Here is a 19,994-nt window from a genome sequence, read left to right as displayed (position 1 = left end):
AGGGAGAGGCCCCGAGGCCTTCCTTGGACTCCCAGCTGCCCTTGGGGCTCCTGCTCCTTAAGCGGGTGTTTTAGAAAAGGCTGCCGCCGAGACTCGGGGTGGAGGGTGGCTTGTGGGTGACGATGCCCACGACCACTCCACGCGTACCTGGGATGGACCGGCCCCTCTCCCGAGGTCTGCGCTGTCCGCGGTCTGACCTGCTCTGGTGCAGTGTCCTGCAGGGTAGGGGTGGCGCAGAGATGCTGTCCCGACATGGAGCCTGGGGCGGGCTAGGGTGTCGGCCTGAGTCGTCTTTAGGCCCACAGACGACTTCTGTCACCTTCCTACAGAGCCGGGCGAGAGGGGCCTTGGGTGCGGGGTTGATGGGGGACGTCTGTGTGCAGCGTCTCTGGTGTTTAGAAATATGAGTCGCAGTCGTCATGGCAGCGGGGTGACCTCGAGGGTCTGTCCTGCTCTGACGCTGTCGCTCTGACACCTTGAGCTGCTTTACTGTGGCTGCCCCCCGCCCACCCGAGGCCGATGTCGCTCACTTAGTCCCTCAGAAAGGACTCCTGGGGTCAGGCAACCTGGTAAATTGCTGGGCTGTGACCGCGTGTCTTTGATGGTTTGCGGTCGCGTCACATCCAGGGGTCATGGCCGCGGCTGCCCACGGCTGTGAGGTTTGCCCCCGAAGTGAAGGCCGGAGGGTGAACGGCAGCACTTTATGTTCTGAGGAAACCTGTAACCACCGTCATCTCTGGGTGGGAACAACGACCCCAAAATTCAGTGGCTGAAAGTGACAGCAAACATGTATTCTCCCAGCAGCTGGGGAGGGTCGGGTGCGGGTGGCCTTGCTGAGAGGTCTGTCCCCGGGTCTGGCGGCGTCCGGGGGGGAGGCGGCACCCCGAGCGAGCAGCACAGGAGGAGGGGCGACCCCGCTGTGGGCCGCAGTCCCTGGTCCCCCCTGGTCCCCGGTGAGGGCGGGTCCCCCGAGGCCGGCGCTCGGCTCTGAGGCTCCAGGTCCAGGCTGCTCCCCCCGGGCTCAGCGAGGGGGTCCCTCGGGGCTGGCGGCACACTTGCGCGTTGCTGTGCTTCAGGTTGTCTGAAGGAAGGATTTCTCAGGTATTTCGGTTTCCTTCACGGGCAGGTGAGCTTGTGTCTCCTCTGTGATGCTGACACGTTGTGTTGGGAAGTAGAGGGAGTTTCTGCGCCTGGGAGCCTGGCTGGGTGCGGGCTGCCGTCCACGTGGCCGTCCGTGTGAGGGATGGGCACCTCCGGCCGTTGGGCCTCAGTCGGGTGTCGGGTGTCACAGGCTTCTAGCCCCTGCTGGGAGATCAGGGCCGAGCACCCGGCAGCTCTGGGGGTCTCTCTGGAGGCGGCGGAGCCTGATCCGTGGCTCTGGGTGACATCACCACGGGGTGTCAGCTGGCCCCCGTGGGGGGCCCTTGCAGTGGCCCAGACGTGAGCTTCACCTGTCAGCCGCGAGGGGACCAGCGAGAGCCCGGTGGGAGACGCAGGTGCTGCCGTGGGTTCCGGCCACGTCTCCACGTTGGCTCCTCGCTGGGGCGTGAGAGGCTCGGGAGCGCCGCGCGGCGGGTGCAGGCGGCGTGGCATCCAGGGTCAGGAGGGCACTTCCGTGCAGTGTCGCCGCGGAGCTGGCTCTGGTTCAGAGCTTGTGTGCCATGTGCCTCGTGTCTCGTGCGTCTCCTGGTCCAGGTCCCCCTGGCTTAGGTGGGAGGCTGGGGCTGGCAGAGAAGGGTGGCCCCTTGCCCCACCCTCAGCAGTTTGCGGGACCGGCCATGCCTGTCGGCTCTGGTCGGGCAGCCGCTGCGGAGAGCCTGCGGCCGAGGAACAGAGGGTGGGCCCTGCGTCCGGGGTGGGGGCGAGCGCCCCAAAGCAGGGCTTCCTGGGCATGAGCTGCCAAGCGATCGTGGGTCACGTCGCTGCGGGCCAAGCGTGAGAACCGAGCAGGCCGCGGGCGTCGGGTCCCTGGCCGACAGGGGCAGCGGCATTGCTCGGTGCAGGGGACGCTGGTCCCCAGGGCGGGCTGCCCCCGTGCCCTGCGGGCACTGGCCTCGTCACGGGGGTGGGCAGACCTCCTCAGCCGCCAGCCAGCATGTCCGCATCGGGTCTCTGCTCTGCGGCTGCAGCGTCCACGCGGATTCAGCTCTGGGGGAGCAGGACGGGGGACACGGAAGCTGGAGGGAAGGGCGGGGGGCCTGGGGCCCCCTGCCTCGTGCTGCCGTCCAGGCGAGGGGGACCAGGCTCCCTTCTCGCCTCTGTCAGGTGCGTGTCCTTATACGGCCCTTCCTGGCCATGGCGGGTCTTTGCTCTGGGGCTCTGGGGCTCCGAGCCTGCGTTACTGGGGCGTTTCTGGGACCCGTGAGATGCGGGCTCCGCAGCCGTGATCTGCCGTGGTCCTCGTGGTCAGGCACTTGGTCCCCTCGTTTTCTTGGGGGTGGGATCGGAGGGTCAGGAAACGGCCACAGGGCGTTGCTGGGCTCGGCTGGCAGGTGGCCCCTCCTCCGTGTGGCCTGCCTTTGTCTGGGGCCTCAGCAGGTCGGGGGACTCCCCCGCCTACCCGCGGGGGACGTGCGTGCGTTTGAGCGCCTCACGGACATGCCCGCCCAGCCCCACCTCGGTGCAGGGCTGAGGTGGGCTTCTCCACAGCCGGTCTCGTGGGGCGCTGGGCAGGGTCTCCGTTAGCTTTTGTTTTCACACCTGGCTCTTGCGGGTGCGTGCGAGGTGTGCGTTGCTGTGTGTGTGCACGTGTGAGCGTGTGTGAGCGTGTGGTGTGCATTGGTGTGTGTGTGAGTTTACCTGCATGTGTGTCTGTGTGCGTCTGTGTGTGCACACGCACGCGTGTCTGTGTCTGGCGGCCAGGCCCGGTCGGGAGAGCTGGATTTGGGGCCCCGCTCCGAGCAGGGCCGCTGTGTCCAGGGGGTGGCTGCGGGCGCCCCTCCTGACGCTCGGCGGGCAGAGGAGCGCCGCCGGTTCTCAGACGTGGGAAGCTGCTGCCACGCGGGCCTGACGCGGGCGGGCAGGGTGGTGCCGTGGCTGGCCCGTGGGGGTCCAGGTCCCCGACGTGTCTCGCCCGAGGCCGCCCCTGTGACAGTTCGGGCGGTGCTCCGAGCCCTCCGTGGTCGCACGTGTCGGGCACACGCTCCTTCCGTTCAGCGGCCTGTCGTGCTGGTGCCCCAAACGCGCTTGACCGTGAGGCGCCGCCCTGTGTCCCTCTGGTCGCCCCGGGACGAGGGGGGTGCTGGGGGGTGTTGGGTGCGTCCCGCGGCCCCATGACCGCGAAGGGCAGGGACGGACGCGCCCCGGGCCCCAGGCCCACACCCCCCCGTGCACAGAGGTGGTCTGTCCTGATGCTGGGAGCGCGGTGTCCGGCGCTCTGACGGAGCCAAAGGCGCTGTTGTCAGGCCAGAGCACCAGTTTGCCTTCCCAGTGGCCCACCCGCGGTTACGCGTCGCTGACCCCAAGTGTAAAATGACATGCGACTTAATTGATAACTAAGGGGAGTGTTGCACAGGGTCCCAAAGGCTGAGCTTCAGAGGCTGGAAGGATCGTTTCCCCGCTGCTGACGAGCCGATCACGGTGGGTGGGGCAGCACGTGCCCCCGGGCCTCGCGGCCGCGTGGGGGCGCGAGGTCCCGTTGAGGCGTGCGCGAGGTGTGCGAGCGGCGGGTTGCTGGGTTGCCTGTCGCGCTCCCACACCTCCTCACTGTGTTGTTGTTGCCCCCGCAGGCCGGTCTAATTGAAGCCAACGGGGAACTCAAGGTCTTCATAGACCAGAACCTTAGTCCTGGAAAAGGTAAGGGCGCCCGTCTCGGGAAGGCGCGTCTCGGGATGAGTGTGTTCAGCGTGGGGTGGGTGTGAGTTCCCCTGACGTGAAGACCCCCGTCAGCGATGGGAGCCCCACTTGGGGAGCTGCCTGCCTGGAGCCCCCGAAGGACCGGGGTCAGCGCCCCAGTTTATTTTGGTTTGCAAGTTGCGTGCTATGTGCAGAGATTCGGGAAAAGTAGAAAAGTGTGAGGAAGAGAACACAGCGCAGGTCACGGATATTCCTTCCGCCTCAGGGCAGCCACGCTGATGCCCATCAAGCCCACCTCAAACCTGCGGGTGCGTGGTGCCCCCGTGAGAGAGCGGCGTCTCCTCGTCCGCGGTGTGTCTTGAATGGACCTCAACGTCTGTCTGCACCCTTGGGATTGAGGGGAGGGGGTGGGGCGGGTCGTTGCAGCCCCTCTTCCCAGGGGCCCCAAGCTTTGCAGTTTCCTTCCTGTACGGACACGGGATGGACGCCTGCTAGTGGGTGTATTTGAGCCGGTTTCCCAGATGTGGATTTGCTGGGTCAGAAGGACGCCCACCTCGAGGTGCTGGCCTGTGATGCCTGGCAGACCAGGCCGTGCCGTGCAGGGCCACAGCTGCAGGGCCCTCCTTCCTCTGATCTGTGTCTGCCTTCGTCGCGCTTGCTGTTGCCTCTCAAATTGGAAAGTTTTCATCACACAAATAATATGTGTTCACTGAAAAAAAACGCTGATCGTACCCAAGGGTGTAGTTGAAGACGTAAATGTGTGTTTAAGTGCACGTTTCCTCGAGAGCATCTGACACCTGGTGTCCATGCACGTGGTGTCCTGGGACCTGCGTCGTCCTCTCCCAGCAACATCTGGTGCCACCTTTTGTGGCCTGATGGCAGCTCTGGGCACCCGAGTACCGGGTGCGCGTAGGCCACCATCTTCCACTCCCGGCAGGTGCTGTTTCCCAGGGCGGGTCCTCATCTCACTGGTGAGGGGCGTCCTCTGGGGACGCGGGTCACTCTGGTTCACGCTGTCCCTCAGCCTGAGGACGGGCTTCTCGGGCAGCAGAGGTGAGAACTTAGTAGTGACACGTGGCTGGAGGCTTGGTGTCACTTTACGATTCTTGAGACTCGGAACCTGCCCTCCAGACACACCCCCGCAGGGTGAACTCAACCGGCTTCGCTATTGCTGGGAGGCCTGTTGGAGGAGGGCGAGGTGCCCCTCCCCACAGAGGCCCCATGGGGCAGGGGGGGTGCTCAGAGGAAGTTCCAGATGGGGACGGTTCTCAAGGAGGTGGAAGGCTGCTCCCCAGGACGTGGTGAGGAGCCGCCCAGGAGTGGCCGGGGTCAGGGTGCCAAGACGGCCAGAGGGTGCCCTAGGCCCGCGGATGCTGCACCTTGATCCACGGAGGAGCTCCCGCAGGGCCTGCCCGTGAGTGGCGTGTCCACGTGGGTGGGTGTGGCCGCTGTAATGGCCCAGGAGGGCAGCTCTCGCTGATGCCTGAGAACCAAGGAAGCCGCCGGGCTCTTCCAGTGCCAGTGACGCCAGCGGCTGGCGGGGCTGGGAAGACCCAGCGTGCAGAGTGGCCGCCTTGTCCTGACCCTTTTGGCCACGTTAGCCCACAGAGTATTTGTAGCATGGCAGGCAAATAGTAACTCTGCAAACATTAGGTTTTGGAAAATTTTAAATGTTTGCTTAAAATTATTCTCAAGAAAACGCTAAACCTCACATTTTCATACTTAAGGTATCTTAAAACCTATAGATATTAATGATATGGTTACTAATTATAAAACTATGTAATATTTTTAGAATCCTTTTTCTGTTAATGGTTATAACAAGTCAGACAGTATATATTCTTAACTCATTTTTTTTTAAAGGAATTCTCCAATTCATAATGTTATATTTGAAAATATTTTGTTTGGTAGTTCCTTTAAGAAAGGCTTTGTAGTACATTTTATGGCTAAAGCAATGTTATTTCTAGGGAGCAGATTCCTAGCTTGTGTTATAATTTAACCCTCCCTGTGGCCGAGATGTTAGGCCCCCGCCCCCATAAATGGGTTGTGTGTGGCACCTTTATTAGGAAAATGTGTAAAGCATTCTGATTTCTCTGGCCAGATTAAACCAAAAGGGAAATACCATTCCATGCCGGATGTTGACCGAAAGTGGTAAATCTCAACTGAGTCAACAGTTGTCAGAGACCTGGGAGAAGGTGCTGGGGTGTGCACGCGTGTACTCGCGCCACGGAACAGCCGCAGGCCAGTGCTGGGCTGAATCCCGTGACGCACGAGGCCACCTGGGACCCAGGTTCCCTTGGAGAAGTGGCACTCAGCCCCGGGAACACGTATTACGTATATTACATTGTATGTTTGTATAGTTAGACACGTTATATGATATTAAAATGGAATTGGCCCAGCCTTAGAGGAAGTCAGCTAGATCTCTCTGTGGATCAGTTTCAAAAACAGCAGAATCAAAGTTGCAGAATATGTACAGTATGTACTATCTTCTAGATTTAAAGGCCCGCAAACAGCACTCAAGTTGTTCTTGGATGCGTGGGTGTGTGTGGGAAGCGTGGAAAACGGAGCGAACGCTCTGAGTGCGATAGCTGCTGGCGGGGTGGAGTGGGGAGCTTTTCGGCAGAGACAGTGAAATGATACTCGTTATTCTGTGCATGCTGTGTACTGGCATAAGGCTGCCTGCAAAATAATTACTCCTATTTGCAGCGTTTCTCACACAGTAACACTCAAGGGGAAGATCCCCGGGGTGGGACAGACGGCGTGGGTGCAGGTGAGGAGGGGCTGGCCTGGTCCACCCCCGAGTCCCCCCCCACAACCCCGAGCTGGGCAAAGGTGGGAGCCCGGGTAGCGGCTGGGTGTTGTAGCCAGACCTGCAGGCCAGCGGCAAGGTGACCGCCCAGCCCTCCGTGGATGTGGCCTCCGCGTAACGACGGACAGATGGGCTCTAAAGGCCAGCGCCGGGAGCCCTGCCGGGCAGCTGCTGTGGGCTTTGACCCGGCAAGCTTCCGCGCTCACAGATCGTTGAAAACGGAATCATTTCCAAATTGAAAAAAAAGTTACTCTTTTTAGTGAAAATAACCAATTCCGTACTTTTGGAAACTTACTAGTTACTCATCTGTACATAAATCTGAAAGTGGTATGTTTAATTGCCTAAGTGTGTTTTAAATCTCTCAGTGCAAAACAGAATAATGTTTTGTCTTTTAAAATATGTTTCTTGGGCTTCCCTGGTGGCGCAGTGGTTGAGAATCTGCCTGCCAATGCAGGGGACACGGGTTCGAGCCCTGGTCTGGGAAGATCCCACGTGCCGCGGAGCAACTAGGCCCGTGCGCCATAACTACTGAGCCCGCGCGTCTGGAGCCTGTGCTCCGCAATAAGAGAGGCCGCGACAGTGAGTGGCCCCCGCTTGCCTCAACTAGAGAAAGCCCTCGCACAGAAACGAAGACCCAACACAGCCAAAATAAATAAATAATTTAAAAAAATATGTTTCTCATATCTAAAACAATTTTTTAAATATTTGTTTTTGTTAAGATACAGATCTCTATTTTTAGAGGGATATAAAAAACTCAAGGCAGATAAACCTATTTTGCTTACAGCCAATAGTTTAAATTTTTTTGGTGTTGATTGGTAAAAATATTAATATTTAGGCAGTTGAAGGATGCATATCTGTCTTCGTCAGCTTAGGTTAATAGAAATTATTCACTGTTCATATGTAGCAGCAAAATTCATTGTTTACTGGAATTTGAAGAAGTTTATTTAAAATGCATGGATTGTGAAGAGTTCAAAAATGAGACCTCAGACCAGGCCGGATGGAAGACCATGTCTCTCCCTCTTGCTGAACCTGGTGGAAGTGAAGGAAAACGCCCTCCGGTGGCAGCCTGGTGCAAGGCTCCCCGCCCATAGAACCCCCGCCATCCACCCTGTGGGGACCGGAGCCCGTGCGCTTTAGGGGAACCAGGGGGTCCTGTCCACAGGGGGCTTTCTCCCTCCCTCAAGTGGGGCTGGAAATCCATGTCTTCACCTGAGACCGTTCCGGCCCTTCCAGGATGCTCGTGCACCCGGGCCCGCCTGCCGGTTTCCCCCGGGCACGCGTGCCCTCTGGTGTCAGCAGGGCAGGGGGTTCACTGTTGTACCCCTGGGGCCGAGGCTGGTGCTGGGCACACAGTGCTCTCAGCAGGCCTGTGTTGAGGGGAGGGAAGTTTCCGTCCCCGCTGAGGTGTTTCCCCGCCTCTGTGTTAGGTTATCTGAATGTTTAGAGAGGTGGTAGCTCCTTACAAGTCACTCTTCCTGGAAACAGAAACGGATTCTACTTCTCAAGGAAAGGCAGATCGTTAGATTTCTACGCCAGGTTGCAAACACACACAGAGGTGTTGGAATACAAGTTAATTCCGACTGTGAAGTTCTGTAAGTGTCTTAGAATTGCAGACTTTAAGAGCTATTGGCTTCGGGGCCTGTGGTCCCACCAGAACATTCTGTTGGTGGGCAGACAGCCCACAGGGGTCGGGTAGGTTGGTGACGGCCTGGGTGCACCGGAGCCCCCGATCCCTGGACGCGAGGGCACAGGGGTGGGTAGGGGTCATTGTAGGGAGAGCAGCAGCGTGCTTGCAGCCGCCTCAGATTTGAGAATCGGGCTTAGTAGCGGTGCTCGCAGCGGACCGTGGGTCTAACACGGTAAGAGGGGCAGTGAGGCTATCTCCCGAGGGGCACCGTCATCCTGACACGGACACTCTGAGCCTCAATTCAGGAAAGGCGTGACCTCTAGTCTCCTTGCGTTGCAGGTGTGGTGTCCTTAGTGGCTGTCCATCCCTCCACAGTAAACACGCTTGGGAAGCAGCTCTTGCCAAAAACGTTCGGACAGTCCAATGTCAACATCGCTCAGCAAGTGGTAAGGCCGGGAGGGTGGTGCACGGTTGGCCCTGTGGCTTCCCTTCCTGTGCCCGCGGGTTTCAGGAGCACGTGGCCAGTGCCGTGTGTCCTCCCCCGGCTTGGGCCTTCCTGCGTGTGCCGCTGGACGGCGGGACCCGGCCAGGCCAGGGCAGCTTCCCCGCCGGCCGCGCTGGTCCCGAATCTGCCCTGACGGTGTTTTCCTGGGGTGACGCGTGCGCTCGGGTAGAGCGGCCCGAGGGCTGGCTGCTCCCGGGCCTGGACCCTCCTCAGGGCGGGCTGACTGCCGTCCCGGGACACGAGACTGGTGTCCGTGCGGGCCTCACGGTGGGGTCAGGGCCCTGCCGGCCGTCAGGCGCTACAGGGCGGGGGCTTCCCTGCCCATCCTGGCCGATGGGAGGGGGTCAGAGACGGGTCTGCGCTCCTGGGACTGTGCCAGGCGCCTCTCCTCCAAGTACTCCCACCGGCCCGTCAGTTCCCACCGGTGGGGTTTGGCGGCTCCCTTCCTGACGGGACTCGCGGGCTCCACGGGGCCATGCGAGGAGGGGCGTTCACCGCCCACCTGCACCTGCTGCCCACGCCCCGCCAGGCGGCCCCCCGGGCAGCTGTGTGACTGCTTCCCGTTGCTTCACCCCCGTCAGTAAACTGTGACCACGTTTGCTCAGCGGCATCACTGTGATTTTTCAAAGCCATGGTGTGTGGGAGTCATAGGCCTTACTGGGCACATCACAGATATTCAATAAATGTCTTTTTGATAGAAGTTATAATTCACATCATTTTATTTTATAGGTACTGTGCGTTATGTTAGAACAGTCACGCCTCAGAATAGCTCGGTGATTATAGCAACAGTTCTGTCGTTAGTACCAGTTTAAATAGTTGGGAGGAAGACCAACGTGAAGAGTTTTCTGTTGGTGCCTTTCCGACCTTCAGCTTATCAACCTGAAGTTCCACCGCTGACTTGCCCCAAGCCGTCTCGGAGCCGAGCTAGTTATGGAAATGTGTTCTTCCCAGAATCCCAGTTGTGAGAGTTAAAGCTGGCCTGCCACAGGTGCCTGCCCATCTCTACAGACAGAGGGCTAAAAGCAGAAGAGCTGGCAGGTTCCCACAGGAGGGAAGTCCATGGGAAATAGTGAAAATAGGGGAGTGAGGGGAGAAAACCTGCGCTGTCCTCCGCGAGGCTGTGGGCAGTGAGTGGCCCATGGGCCCAGGGTGTGCTCCCCGCTACCCTGTCGTGTTGTCGAAGGAGGCTGCCCTTGTAGTGAGCACCTGTTGGGCGCCTGCTGTGTGCCTGGTGCTGTGTTCTCCTTGCAGAACAGTGGAACCCACGGGAGGTGTCCTTAGGGGTGGACGGTGGAGTGGGCGCTTGTGTCTGCTGGGGCAGTGACACCGAGGCTGGGCACCCCTCTTGGGGGGCGCGGCAGCGGCCTGGCCTCTGCGGGCCACACAGGGCTGGGCCGGTGTCCTGGGCCTGCTCTCCTGAGGATGTAGCGGGCTGAGTGCTGAGAGGGACGGGTCTCGAGGTTCCCGAGCCGGTGACCATGGGCTTTGGCTGCATGCGCCTCCCACCGAGACCCGGGGCCCCGTCAGCGCACACCCGTGAGGCCCTCACCTCTGGGGATTCATCCTCTTTTCCATCCTGTTTCACTTTCCAGAGCACTTGCTATTTGATTTCATGTCTTTTGGATGAGAGTGACCTACAGTTTGAGAAACACTGTGACGATGCTTTATCGTGACACTGAGAACGTGAATTAAAAGAATGAAATTCAGCTAAGCTGTTTTTCTTTCTGTGGTTTGTGGATCATTAACATTGACAGGTGACCTGGGCTTAGGGATAATTTGCAGTGTGCCAGGTCAGCTGTCCCAGGGCCACGGCAGGTAACCCTTATCCCACTAAGCAGCAGACTAGCGGGGGTGTCCCGCTTAAAATAGCCCGGACGCAGCCTGCTCTCCACGCACCCAGTGCTGGGGACCCAGTGCTGACACATTCGGCGACGTCCCCGTGCAGTCACCAGGAAACGGTGCTTCTGAGTGGTTTCCTGAGTCGGGCACGAGATCTTTGGGAAGCTAGAATTTTACTTGGCTGGATGAGGCAGTGTCCCCGTGTCCCCCGTTAATGTGTGACTGTCGATTGATGGGACCAGAGTTCTGAGTGCTTGGTGTCAGAAGACAGGCCTTCTGTGCAGGGACGGGTGTCTGTGTGTTGGGGGCGGCGGGACCCCTGCCTTTGCCCCGGTGCCATTGCCTCTCCTCCGCCCTGTGCTGTCTGGGGTGGCCCGGGGCTCCCCGCTTGGCTGGGTGGGCTGGTGGGGCACTGCAGCAAGCCTTGCTAGCCCTGCGTTCCTTTTTTTCTTCATTTTTGGGCCTCATTTTAGCACCGCTGAAGCATAGAGTTTTATCCTGTCATGTGTCATTGAAAGGAAAGGAAGTAAAAGAGGAACGTGGGGGTCCCACTTGGAGCTGTCTCCAGGCCAGGCCGCTGGGCGTCCCCCGCTGCCCAGGGCTCCAGGTGTCCCCGTTCGGTGCTCACGTGACTGTTCTCTAACCTTTGTGGTTAATGGAACTCAGCGGTGGCTGTAGGTAATGAGAAATGATGAAGCGACAGCATCGTGTGTGGGAGATTCTGACTGTTCTGAATTGTCTTTTTTGACTGTAGGTAATTGGTACGCCTCAGAGACCTGCAGCGCCAAACACTATCGTGGTAGGAAGCCCACACACCCCTAACACTCACTTTGTCTCCCAGAACCAGCCTTCAGACCCCTCACCTTGGTCTGCCGGGTGAGCACTTGCCTAGAATTTACCCCCAGCCTCTGGCTGCGTGGCCGAGCAGCACGCCAGAGGACCGGGCACTGGCCAGCGCGTGCCCGGAGTAGATGCGTGGACCACGCCGCCCTGTGGTTTTGGGGGTGGTGGCTCCACTGTGGTTTTGGGGGTGGGCTCTGGCTTCTTAACGCAGCGGTAACTTTCACACTTTGCGCTGTCTGTACCAGAAAGTACCGTTTCTCGAACCCCAATAAATGTGGCGGGTCTCACAGCAGCTTCTCCTAAACAGCTGAACATGGCCATGGGGACAGCCCTGTGTGACGGCCACAGCACCCTGTTCCTTTGATCCTTTCCTCCAAAAGCAAAGTGACGTGAAAGCGATTTTACTCAGAGGTCAGCTGTGCAACTTTCCCTAAAAACAAACAAAAACAAAGCTGTAGAATCGTGTCTGTATTGGTTCTAAAGCAAAAATCATCCGCTCCCGAAATTCGTCAGTTGGAAACTTGGGGCGACCGTTTCCTCGCTGTGGCGACTCAGGAAGGTCAGACGCTGGGGCTCCCCGCCAAGGGGAAGTGCCCCAGCCTCAGCGCTGGGCGCCGGCTGCCATGTGGCCGTCAGGGTGTCTGCACTGGCTCATCTCAGCCGGCTCACGTTTGCCCCCAGATTCCTGTATTTGCAGCAGAACTTCCATAACTCCTGATGTCGGTCGACATCTTTTTGAGAAGCAGCGTTTGGCGTCTCGATACACATCAGGCGTGTCCTGGGGTCTGCCCTTTGGGTCATGTGCCCCACTTTTCCCGAGAGTTGAAGATACACATGTAAGGTCCGGCCACTTAAGTTTGTTCTCCGGCCTTTAAAGGAAGGAGGGGGTCCCTGGACGGGGAGACGGAGCCAGGCTCCCGTCCCTGCTCCGTTGAGCACAGCCCGCGGGACCCCCTCGAGGCGCCCGCCAGTCCTAGGCGGCGGGTCTGGATCCTGGGCTGGCGCTGTATGCTGAGGCCGCTGCTTTTCTGTTGTGTTTCTGAAGGAAGCGTAACAGGAAAGGGGAGAAGAACGGTAAGGGGCTGAGGCATTTCTCCATGAAGGTCTGCGAGAAGGTGCAGCGGAAGGGGACCACGTCCTACAACGAGGTGGCGGATGAGCTGGTGGCAGAGTTCAGTGCTGCCGACAACCACATCTTACCGAACGAGTCGGTGAGTGTGTGCGCGGCGGGGCTGGCGGACAGGGCACCCCGGCCCGCTGTCCGTGTCTGGAACAACCTCAGACACGCGGAGAAGTTCTGAAAACGCTTCCAAAGGTTTCCTGACCCGCTTGTGTGGCGATGCCCCAGCGTCCCCAGCACTTCCACGGCGCGCACCAGCTCCGGCCCCGTGTGTCGGCCGCCTCCCCGTGGCGACGCCCCCTGCCTGGCCCGGCGGGCTGAGCGGGGCCTTACGGGGGGCGGGCGGTGCACAGCCTCCGGTGTGTTTGGGTTCTGGGCCGTCTGGAAACCCCCTCCGTCTCCGCCAGGCCTACGACCAGAAGAACATCAGACGGCGCGTCTACGACGCCCTGAACGTGCTGATGGCCATGAACATCATCTCCAAGGAGAAGAAGGAGATCAGGTGGATCGGCCTGCCCACCAACTCCGCCCAGGAGTGTCAGAACCTGGAGGTATCTCCAGCCTTGCGGCCGCCACGTGTTCCTAGCAGGCGTCTGTCGTCTGCACCACTGGCCCCTGCTGAGTGTCTTGGGCGGCGGTGGGGGGCAGATGTCCCCGTGTCCTGAAGCCCCTGATCACGTCTGTGCTTTCCCACTTGACGGTGACCCTCCGTCCGTCTGGGGCTGCAGACGCTGGTGGTGGGGCAGTCGGCCCAGTCCGGGCGGGGGGGTGCCCCCAGTGTGGGTGAACTCTGCATCCCAGTTTGTGGGGTTTTTAAAAGGATAACATAGCCGTGTCCGGAAGATGAGAAGATGGAAGAAGGCTGTGTGGTTTCGAGATGAAGAGAAACTGGCCTGTGCCCGCAGCGTCTGCCGCATTCTAGGTTCTTCTGTTTCCCCACCGTCAGGCCCAGGGCACATGTTTTCGGCGAGGACCTTTCCTAGGTGACCCTGTGTTGCCTTGGATTTTAAAATGCGCTGTGGAAATCAGTTTTGGTGATGTTTTATGTCGATGGCTTGTCTTTGAAGGTGGAGAGACAGAGAAGGCTGGAAAGAATAAAGCAGAAACAGTCGCAGCTCCAGGAACTTATCCTGCAGGTAATGCAGCGCCTGCCGTGGAGGCAGCGTGATTGCTGTTCGGTGGCGTGGGCGCCCGTGTCCCCGTCGTCTCCCCTCCACGTGTTTGGGTTTTGGACATGTGTTCTCCGCTGGGTGGCTCCCTGGGGCTTGCGTCCCCGGCCGCTCTGGTCTCTAAGGGGGGGCCGGGCAGGGCCGTTGAGGACGCCCAGGGAGGGTTAGGTGGCCGGTGGCGGCAGGTGTGGGTGCGCGTCAATCGTGCATCTTTTTAGCAAATCGCCTTTAAGAACCTGGTGCAGAGGAACCGCCAGGCCGAGCAGCAGGCCAGCCGGCCGCCCCCCGCCAACTCCGTCATCCACCTGCCCTTCATCATCGTGAACACCAGCAAGAAGACGGTCATCGACTGCAGCATTTCCAACGACAAGTAGGTCGTGGTGGGAAGGGCCTTGGCCGCCTGAAGACGCCTGGTCGGGGGGGTGGGGGGGCGGAGAGAAGGTGGCCCGTCTGGTTGATTCGCTGCGTGTCTCACTTGCAGCCACCAAGTACGGTCTTCCAGCGTCATTACCTTGCAGGGGTCCTCCTCGCTTCCCTGACTGCGTCTCCTTGAGAAGGAGGACTGTTGTCAGGACAGCAGGCGGTGCTCGGGGCCCGTCCTGGGGCGTCCTGGGGGCGGCCGGCAGCCCCGGGCTGCGTAGGTGCCGCCCGCGCTCCCTGGTTGCTGGTTCTGAGCTGGTGGGTTGTGTGGCTGAGGGAGGTTTGGGGTGAGTGGGGTGTCCCGCTCGGGGCCCCCGAGCCAGGTGTCCAACTCCGTCGTGGAGACGGCGCTCTTCTGACGGTGACTTTCTCCTCGAGGTTTGAGTACCTGTTTAATTTTGACAACACGTTTGAAATCCACGATGACATCGAGGTGCTGAAGCGCATGGGGATGGCCTGCGGGCTGGAGTCCGGGAGCTGCTCCGCCGACGACCTGAAGGTGGCGAGAAGTTTGGTGCCGAAGGCGCTGGAACCCTACGTGACAGGTCCGCTCCGTCCTGGACGGAACGCCCGCCCCTCCGCTGGGGTTGGCTCCCGCCCGGTGCCCAGAGAAGAGGCAAATGGGGCGTGGGACGGTGGCAGGCTGTGGGGTGCCGGTGCGGCAGCCATAGGACGCCATCTGGCGGGGCCGTGGCCCCTCGGGACACGGGGGGTGGGGGGTGGCAACAAGGCCGAGCCGTGTGGTTCACGCGGTGCAGGTGTTACGTCAGGACCTCACCTTCCAGGTAGGGCCCCAGGTCTGTGAGGAGCGTGGCAGGCGTGGACCCGACCCCAGGGAGTGGCTTAGTCACTGCAGCAAAGTGACCGAGAAAAGTGTCGTCTTGGCAGCCCTGGGCCTGCCCCCGACGGCAGGTGTGGGGTGCCTGCTGGGTCCCCGGCATCCGTTCTGCCGGCTCCTTGGCTGAGCTGGGGGGTCCCAGCCACCGAGGGGAAGGGCTTTGTGGTGAGAGAGGAGAAGCAGCCCCTGCGCCTCTGGTGTGGATTTACTCCCTGAGCGCTCCCAGCGGCTCAGAATAAGTGGGCGTCTGGCCTCAGAGCGTCCAGTGAAAGTGGCGCCTCCCACCCCCTCTCGATGCCAGCAGCTGCCCTGTGAGACCCCCGCTGCCCTCGCTCCGGCCCCCGTTCTTGGCGATACAGCTGCGTCCAGGACGAGGGTCGACATAGGTCCTTTCTCCCCTTGGGTCCCGCCTCTGAGTTATGGTGACAGTTGCCCTTCCATGGCACTGTGGTGGCGTCGTCAGTGGCTGCACCGATTCAAAGAAGTAAAGGGAGGACTTCCGTGCTGTCTTCGCGAGGCTTGGTCTGGTGGCCGGGCCCAGCGAGCGGGCTGCCTTCTGGCTGGTAGCGGGCGTGGCGCTGGGCGGCCCGAGGGGCCTTGCCTGGAGAGCCGTCCCGTCTCAGCTCGTGGGCCTGTTTCCTGCGGTCTCTGCTTTGTGAAATTTGCTTTCTTTTCTTTCTCTTTCCAGAAATGGCTCAGGGATCACTCGGCGGTGTCTTTGTCACGTCGGCAGTTTCAACTGCCAACGGCACAAGGCTCTCTGCCAGGTAACTGCTGTCCCCGGCGGGGCCTGGGGTTGGTGGGGCCACTGTCACCTGGCAGCGGGACACCCGGAGTCGTGTGTGAACAACCGCTGCTCAGCCGCTCGGAACGGGGCTCCCAGTGCAGGGCAGACCTCCCCCCACTCCGGACGCCCCACAGAGCTTGTCCGTTGTGCAAAGGAGATCTGTTTTTTCTGATTGGTTTCTTTCCTCTAAAGGTTAAAAGTAGTACATGGTTTTTATTTCTTTGAAAAGTACTTCAGTGAAGTGCAGGCAAAGCCACCTGAACCCCACGGCCGGCAGCCTGAGTGACAGGCTATTTCTCCATCTCTTTTTTTAATTGTTTTTTTAACACACTTGAAGTCACAATACGCATATAATATTGTTCCTTTTTTTCACGTTACTGTGTATTGAATGTATTTTATATTATCGAAGGAGCTTTATCATTTAAATCAATGTGTATTTGACTTTTGACTCAGCAGTCCCACGGAGCAGAACCATGTCAGGCCTCAGGGTTTGTCTTAGTTTTTTAAAGATAAATGTAAAGTAATTTCAACGTTAAGTAGTGACAAAACAGTCGTTTTATTTTTTGTGTAGTATTATGTGTTATACATATTTATATCAATTCTAAATATCAATAAATGTTCAGTTTCTTAAAGTGTAAGTGAAATCAGTAGAGTGTAGGTCCAACAAAATGGAATTGACTGATAAGTCACGTGTGCACACCTTCGAGGGGGCTCTGCGGGCACCATGTCCTCTGGTCCCCGTGCAGCGCTGGCCCGGCCACAGTGTGGCCCTGAGGGAGGGGCGGGGTCGCCCCGTGAGGGTCCCAGCGCCCGTGGGGTCTGTGTCGACCTCGGCGGGGCTGAGGGAGGCCGCAGGGTGTCTGCACCTGTTTGGGTTTTGACTGAGGTTGGTTCCGTTTTTAACTCTGAATCTGCCGCTGTGTGTGTAGCCCAGTCTGTAAAATCTGAACACTGCTTATACCAAGAGGTGGAATTTGGGTATTTCCTAAATGTTCCTCTTTAAGAAATTCTTTTTATTGATTAAATTTCAGAGGCTCATGTCAGGTTTGCTAAAGAGGGAGGCACAGCCATTACCATTTCAGAAGAGATACTGACCCTAGTGGTGGATACGCTGTTTTTACAAAGGCCCTTTTTGTTTATTGAGCTGCCCTCTGGTTCAACATTTAGGTGGTTCCCAGTTACAAGAAAAGCTGCAACGAGCAGCCTGATGGCTCAGTTTTCCACCCTTCCTGGCTTGGTCGCCAGGCTGGCTTTCCCAGATGTGGGATTACTTTGTCGAAGAGCAGCGTCAATAAATACCAGTGAAAGGTATTAAGATACATGCGTGTGGTTTTCTGCCAACGGGAAAACACCTTTAACGTTAGGAATCTGTGCAGCTGTGGCCTGTGGGGCTTCGGTGGTGCCACCGGCCTCTCAGGGTCCTGACCCACGTGGCGGGACGAGAGCCCTTTTACTCAGTCATCGCCCTCCCCCTGCCCCGTGCCGTCTGATTCAAGTGTATCACGGCCGCGTTTCCAGGGTGGTTCTGACCCTTTCGTGTCCTGTTATCTTTAAACAGACTCACGGTTTACCAAATAAGCTCCTCCGTTTTGTGGAGAGCAGTTGAAGGCCACAGGTCGGGCGCAGAGAGGATGCTGTGAGGACCCCACGGGGGTGCCGCTGTGTCTCCGCGTGGAGACAGGCCTCCTCCGAGTCTGGAGCCTGGATGACCTGTGTCAAGTTGTAGCCCTAGGTCGGGGTCCCCTCGGGACCTTCCCTTGCTGTTCAGCTCAGACATGAAGACACTGAATGACTTGTGATGGTGCCTGGGCAAGTTGTAGCTCAGAAGAGACGTCGCCTTCCCTCCCCTCGCGGTGGGCGTGGCCGTCTCCCCTTGGTGCCCTGGGACCGTAACTGACCACAGTTGACCCTCCGCGTCTCGTGTGCGCTGTGCTGGGACGCGGGCAGTGGCTGAAGCCGGGGGTCTTTGCCCAGGATTCCGGCTCCTAAAGCCCCTCCATTCTAGGCCGGGGTCTCGCCTGCGGGCCTGTTGACATTTTGGGCCGGACCACTCTTTGCTGTGGGTGCTGCCCATGCCTTGTGAGGCACTGGGTTGTGCCCTCGGCCTCAGATGCTAGCACCCCCCAGCCCCAGTTGTGGCAACCAGAGGTTGTCATGTGTTTCCGGATGAGGCTCCCAGGAGCGTGATGCAAACGCAGGTGGGTTCCAGCGACCCATTTGAAGACAGGGGCGCGGGGCTGGGCAGCTCTGGCTGCTCTAGAGCCCAGCCCCGCAGCTCTGCCCCCTGGGTTCGTGGTCCCCGCCTGGGCCCGCCCCAGGGACCCTCGTCAGGTGGCATTCCAAAAAATAAAACCTGCAAGAGCCGTGGGTCCTCGGGGCCGTCCTGGAGGCGCAGGCTGCAGTAAGACGCGCCCGTCACCCTCAGCTTCCTGGCTCAGCACGGACGCGAGAGGAGCTGAGGGTGGGGTCTGGGACGGAGTTTCCACAAGCGGGCACACGCACACGCCAGCACACGCTCACTGGGTGCCCCTTTACTCCCCGGCTCCCACCCTTCAGGGAGGTCAGGGAAGTCACGGGCGGAGGCCTGGGAGGAGAGTCTCGGGGTTTTTCCGGTTGGTGCGCCTGATTCTCGCTTCCGACGTGATGATAAATGGGGAGGACTCAGTGTCGGGGCCCTGCCGGGGCCCCTCGTCCAGTAGTGATGTGTGAAGGGGGTGTGACGGGTGAGGTCAGCCTCGGGAGTGTTGGGTTCTGTGCTGCACGTGGGTGAGGTTTTCCGTTTCTGTTCGTGTAGTTGAGAACACCCAGACCTCCCGGGGACGCCGGCCCGTCTCTGGCGCCGCAGATGCGGCCACTGACACCTCCTGTCCTTGCAGTGACCTGGCCAACGGCGCGGACGGGGCGCTGGCCACGAGCTCCAGCGGGTCGCAGTACAGCGGGTCCCGGGTGGAGACCCCCGTGTCGTACGTTGGGGAGGATGACGAGGACGAGGACTTCAACGAGAACGAGGAGGAGGACTGAGCCCCGTCGGCTCCAGGGACGCGTCCGGGGAGGAGAACGTCTGTGAACGGGGGTCTGTCTGTTTCTTTCGTCCTCCTCCCGAGAAGAGCTCGCTGAGCCGCTGGGCTCGGCGTGCGCCGCCGATAAGCAACGCGCCGTTCTCTGCGGGGTCCTGACGAGTGTTTGATGCCGACGCACGGCCTCTCTTTACTCTTTCGGATTTTGTGTTTTCATTTGCTGTTTTTTTAAAATTCAGAGTTCATTTCGCCCCTTCACAGTTCTTGCCGAGTTTGCTGGAGACGTTGTGCTCCGTCCACGCCGAGGGAGATAAAGGCCCTGCTGCCCGGCGGGCCCGAGGCAGCCGCCGAGGGGGAGGCGCCACGGAACCGGCAGATGGCGAGGCTCTGCTTCTCGACGTTTTATTACGACCTTATTTCCCTTAAATTATATTGACTGCGTGACTCCATCGGGTTTCTACTTTGGTTTTGCTCTGTGTTGCAGCCAACGAATTGCGAAGTTCTTTTTGGTTTTTGTTTGTTTGGTTTGGTAAAAGTTTACTGCCATGCTGGTGCAGCTATGGAAACTGTCTGAAAGCTTGGAATGGTTTATTGCTTATAGTAAAATTTGCCTGATTTCTTACAGGCAGCGTTTGGGAACTTTTATTATATAGTTGTTTACATACTTATAAGTCTGTCATTTAAAGACATGTACTGAAACAAATGTTGTATTTGTTTCGTAAGCATCTTCCTGTAATCTATTATAAAGTTGAAATTAAATATAGAGAATGTTTTAACAGTTTTTTAACTCAAAATTTGTCAATCATTTTTAATAGTTCTTTTTTTATAAAAAGAAAAAGGAATTTCAGGACAGGCAGTAGTCTCTTTTAAAACTTATTCACCAAGAACCATTAACTGCACAGTTGCTGTTAGCTGCCTGTTCTAAAATAATAGTCTTTTTATTGGAACACAAACAAACTTTTCTGTAATATTTTGTGGAATAAAGAGACTTTAATTGTTTGACTTGTTTAACTTGGCACTGTTAGTTTTTATTAATAAAGTGCGCATGGGCATTTTAAACAAGTCGTGTGTCCCTCTGATTCGGGATTGCTGTCGGGAGCTCGTTTTGTTCCGTCAGCCGTGCCCTTCTCCGGAGGGAGGAGAGGGTCCAGGCCCAGCAGTGCACGCAGGACCCGCCGAGGCCCCCAGCCTGTCCTGCCGCTGCCCAGCGGCGGGGCCGAGGGAGGAG

At 58.6% G+C, this 19,994-nt stretch overlaps 1 protein-coding gene across 10 annotated transcripts in view; it reads left to right on the top strand.

The window, feature by feature from the left end:
- Positions 1–19,777, top strand: part of TFDP1 (transcription factor Dp-1) — a 31,236-nt gene extending 11,459 nt beyond the window's left edge. For 3 of the 10 annotated variants that reach the window (XM_061170872.1, XM_061170871.1, XM_061170873.1), the window contains exons 3-13: positions 3,729–3,795; positions 8,568–8,674; positions 11,327–11,448; positions 12,461–12,626; positions 12,943–13,086; positions 13,603–13,671; positions 13,923–14,074; positions 14,503–14,669; positions 15,651–15,729; positions 16,917–17,057; positions 18,626–19,777. In XM_061170872.1, the coding sequence (XP_061026855.1) occupies positions 3,729–3,795; positions 8,568–8,674; positions 11,327–11,448; positions 12,461–12,626; positions 12,943–13,086; positions 13,603–13,671; positions 13,923–14,074; positions 14,503–14,669; positions 15,651–15,729; positions 16,917–17,057; positions 18,626–18,770 (1,359 nt within the window). In that variant the 3' untranslated portion in view covers positions 18,771–19,777. Of the gene's footprint in view, positions 1–3,728; positions 3,796–8,567; positions 8,675–11,326; positions 11,449–12,460; positions 12,627–12,942; positions 13,087–13,602; positions 13,672–13,922; positions 14,075–14,502; positions 14,670–15,650; positions 15,730–16,916; positions 17,058–18,543; positions 18,559–18,625 lie in introns of those variants that run through there. The other 7 variants (XR_009697524.1, XM_061170874.1, XM_061170875.1 and 4 more) reach the window with 7 other exon arrangements.
- The last annotated feature ends 217 nt before the right edge of the window (positions 19,778–19,994 follow it).

The sequence above is a fragment of the Eubalaena glacialis genome, chromosome 16 (assembly GCF_028564815.1).
Source record: "Eubalaena glacialis isolate mEubGla1 chromosome 16, mEubGla1.1.hap2.+ XY, whole genome shotgun sequence".
NCBI classification, from domain to species: domain Eukaryota; kingdom Metazoa; phylum Chordata; class Mammalia; order Artiodactyla; family Balaenidae; genus Eubalaena; species Eubalaena glacialis.
Note: the sequence above shows the minus strand (reverse complement) of the source record. Positions and strands in the feature narration are given on the sequence as shown.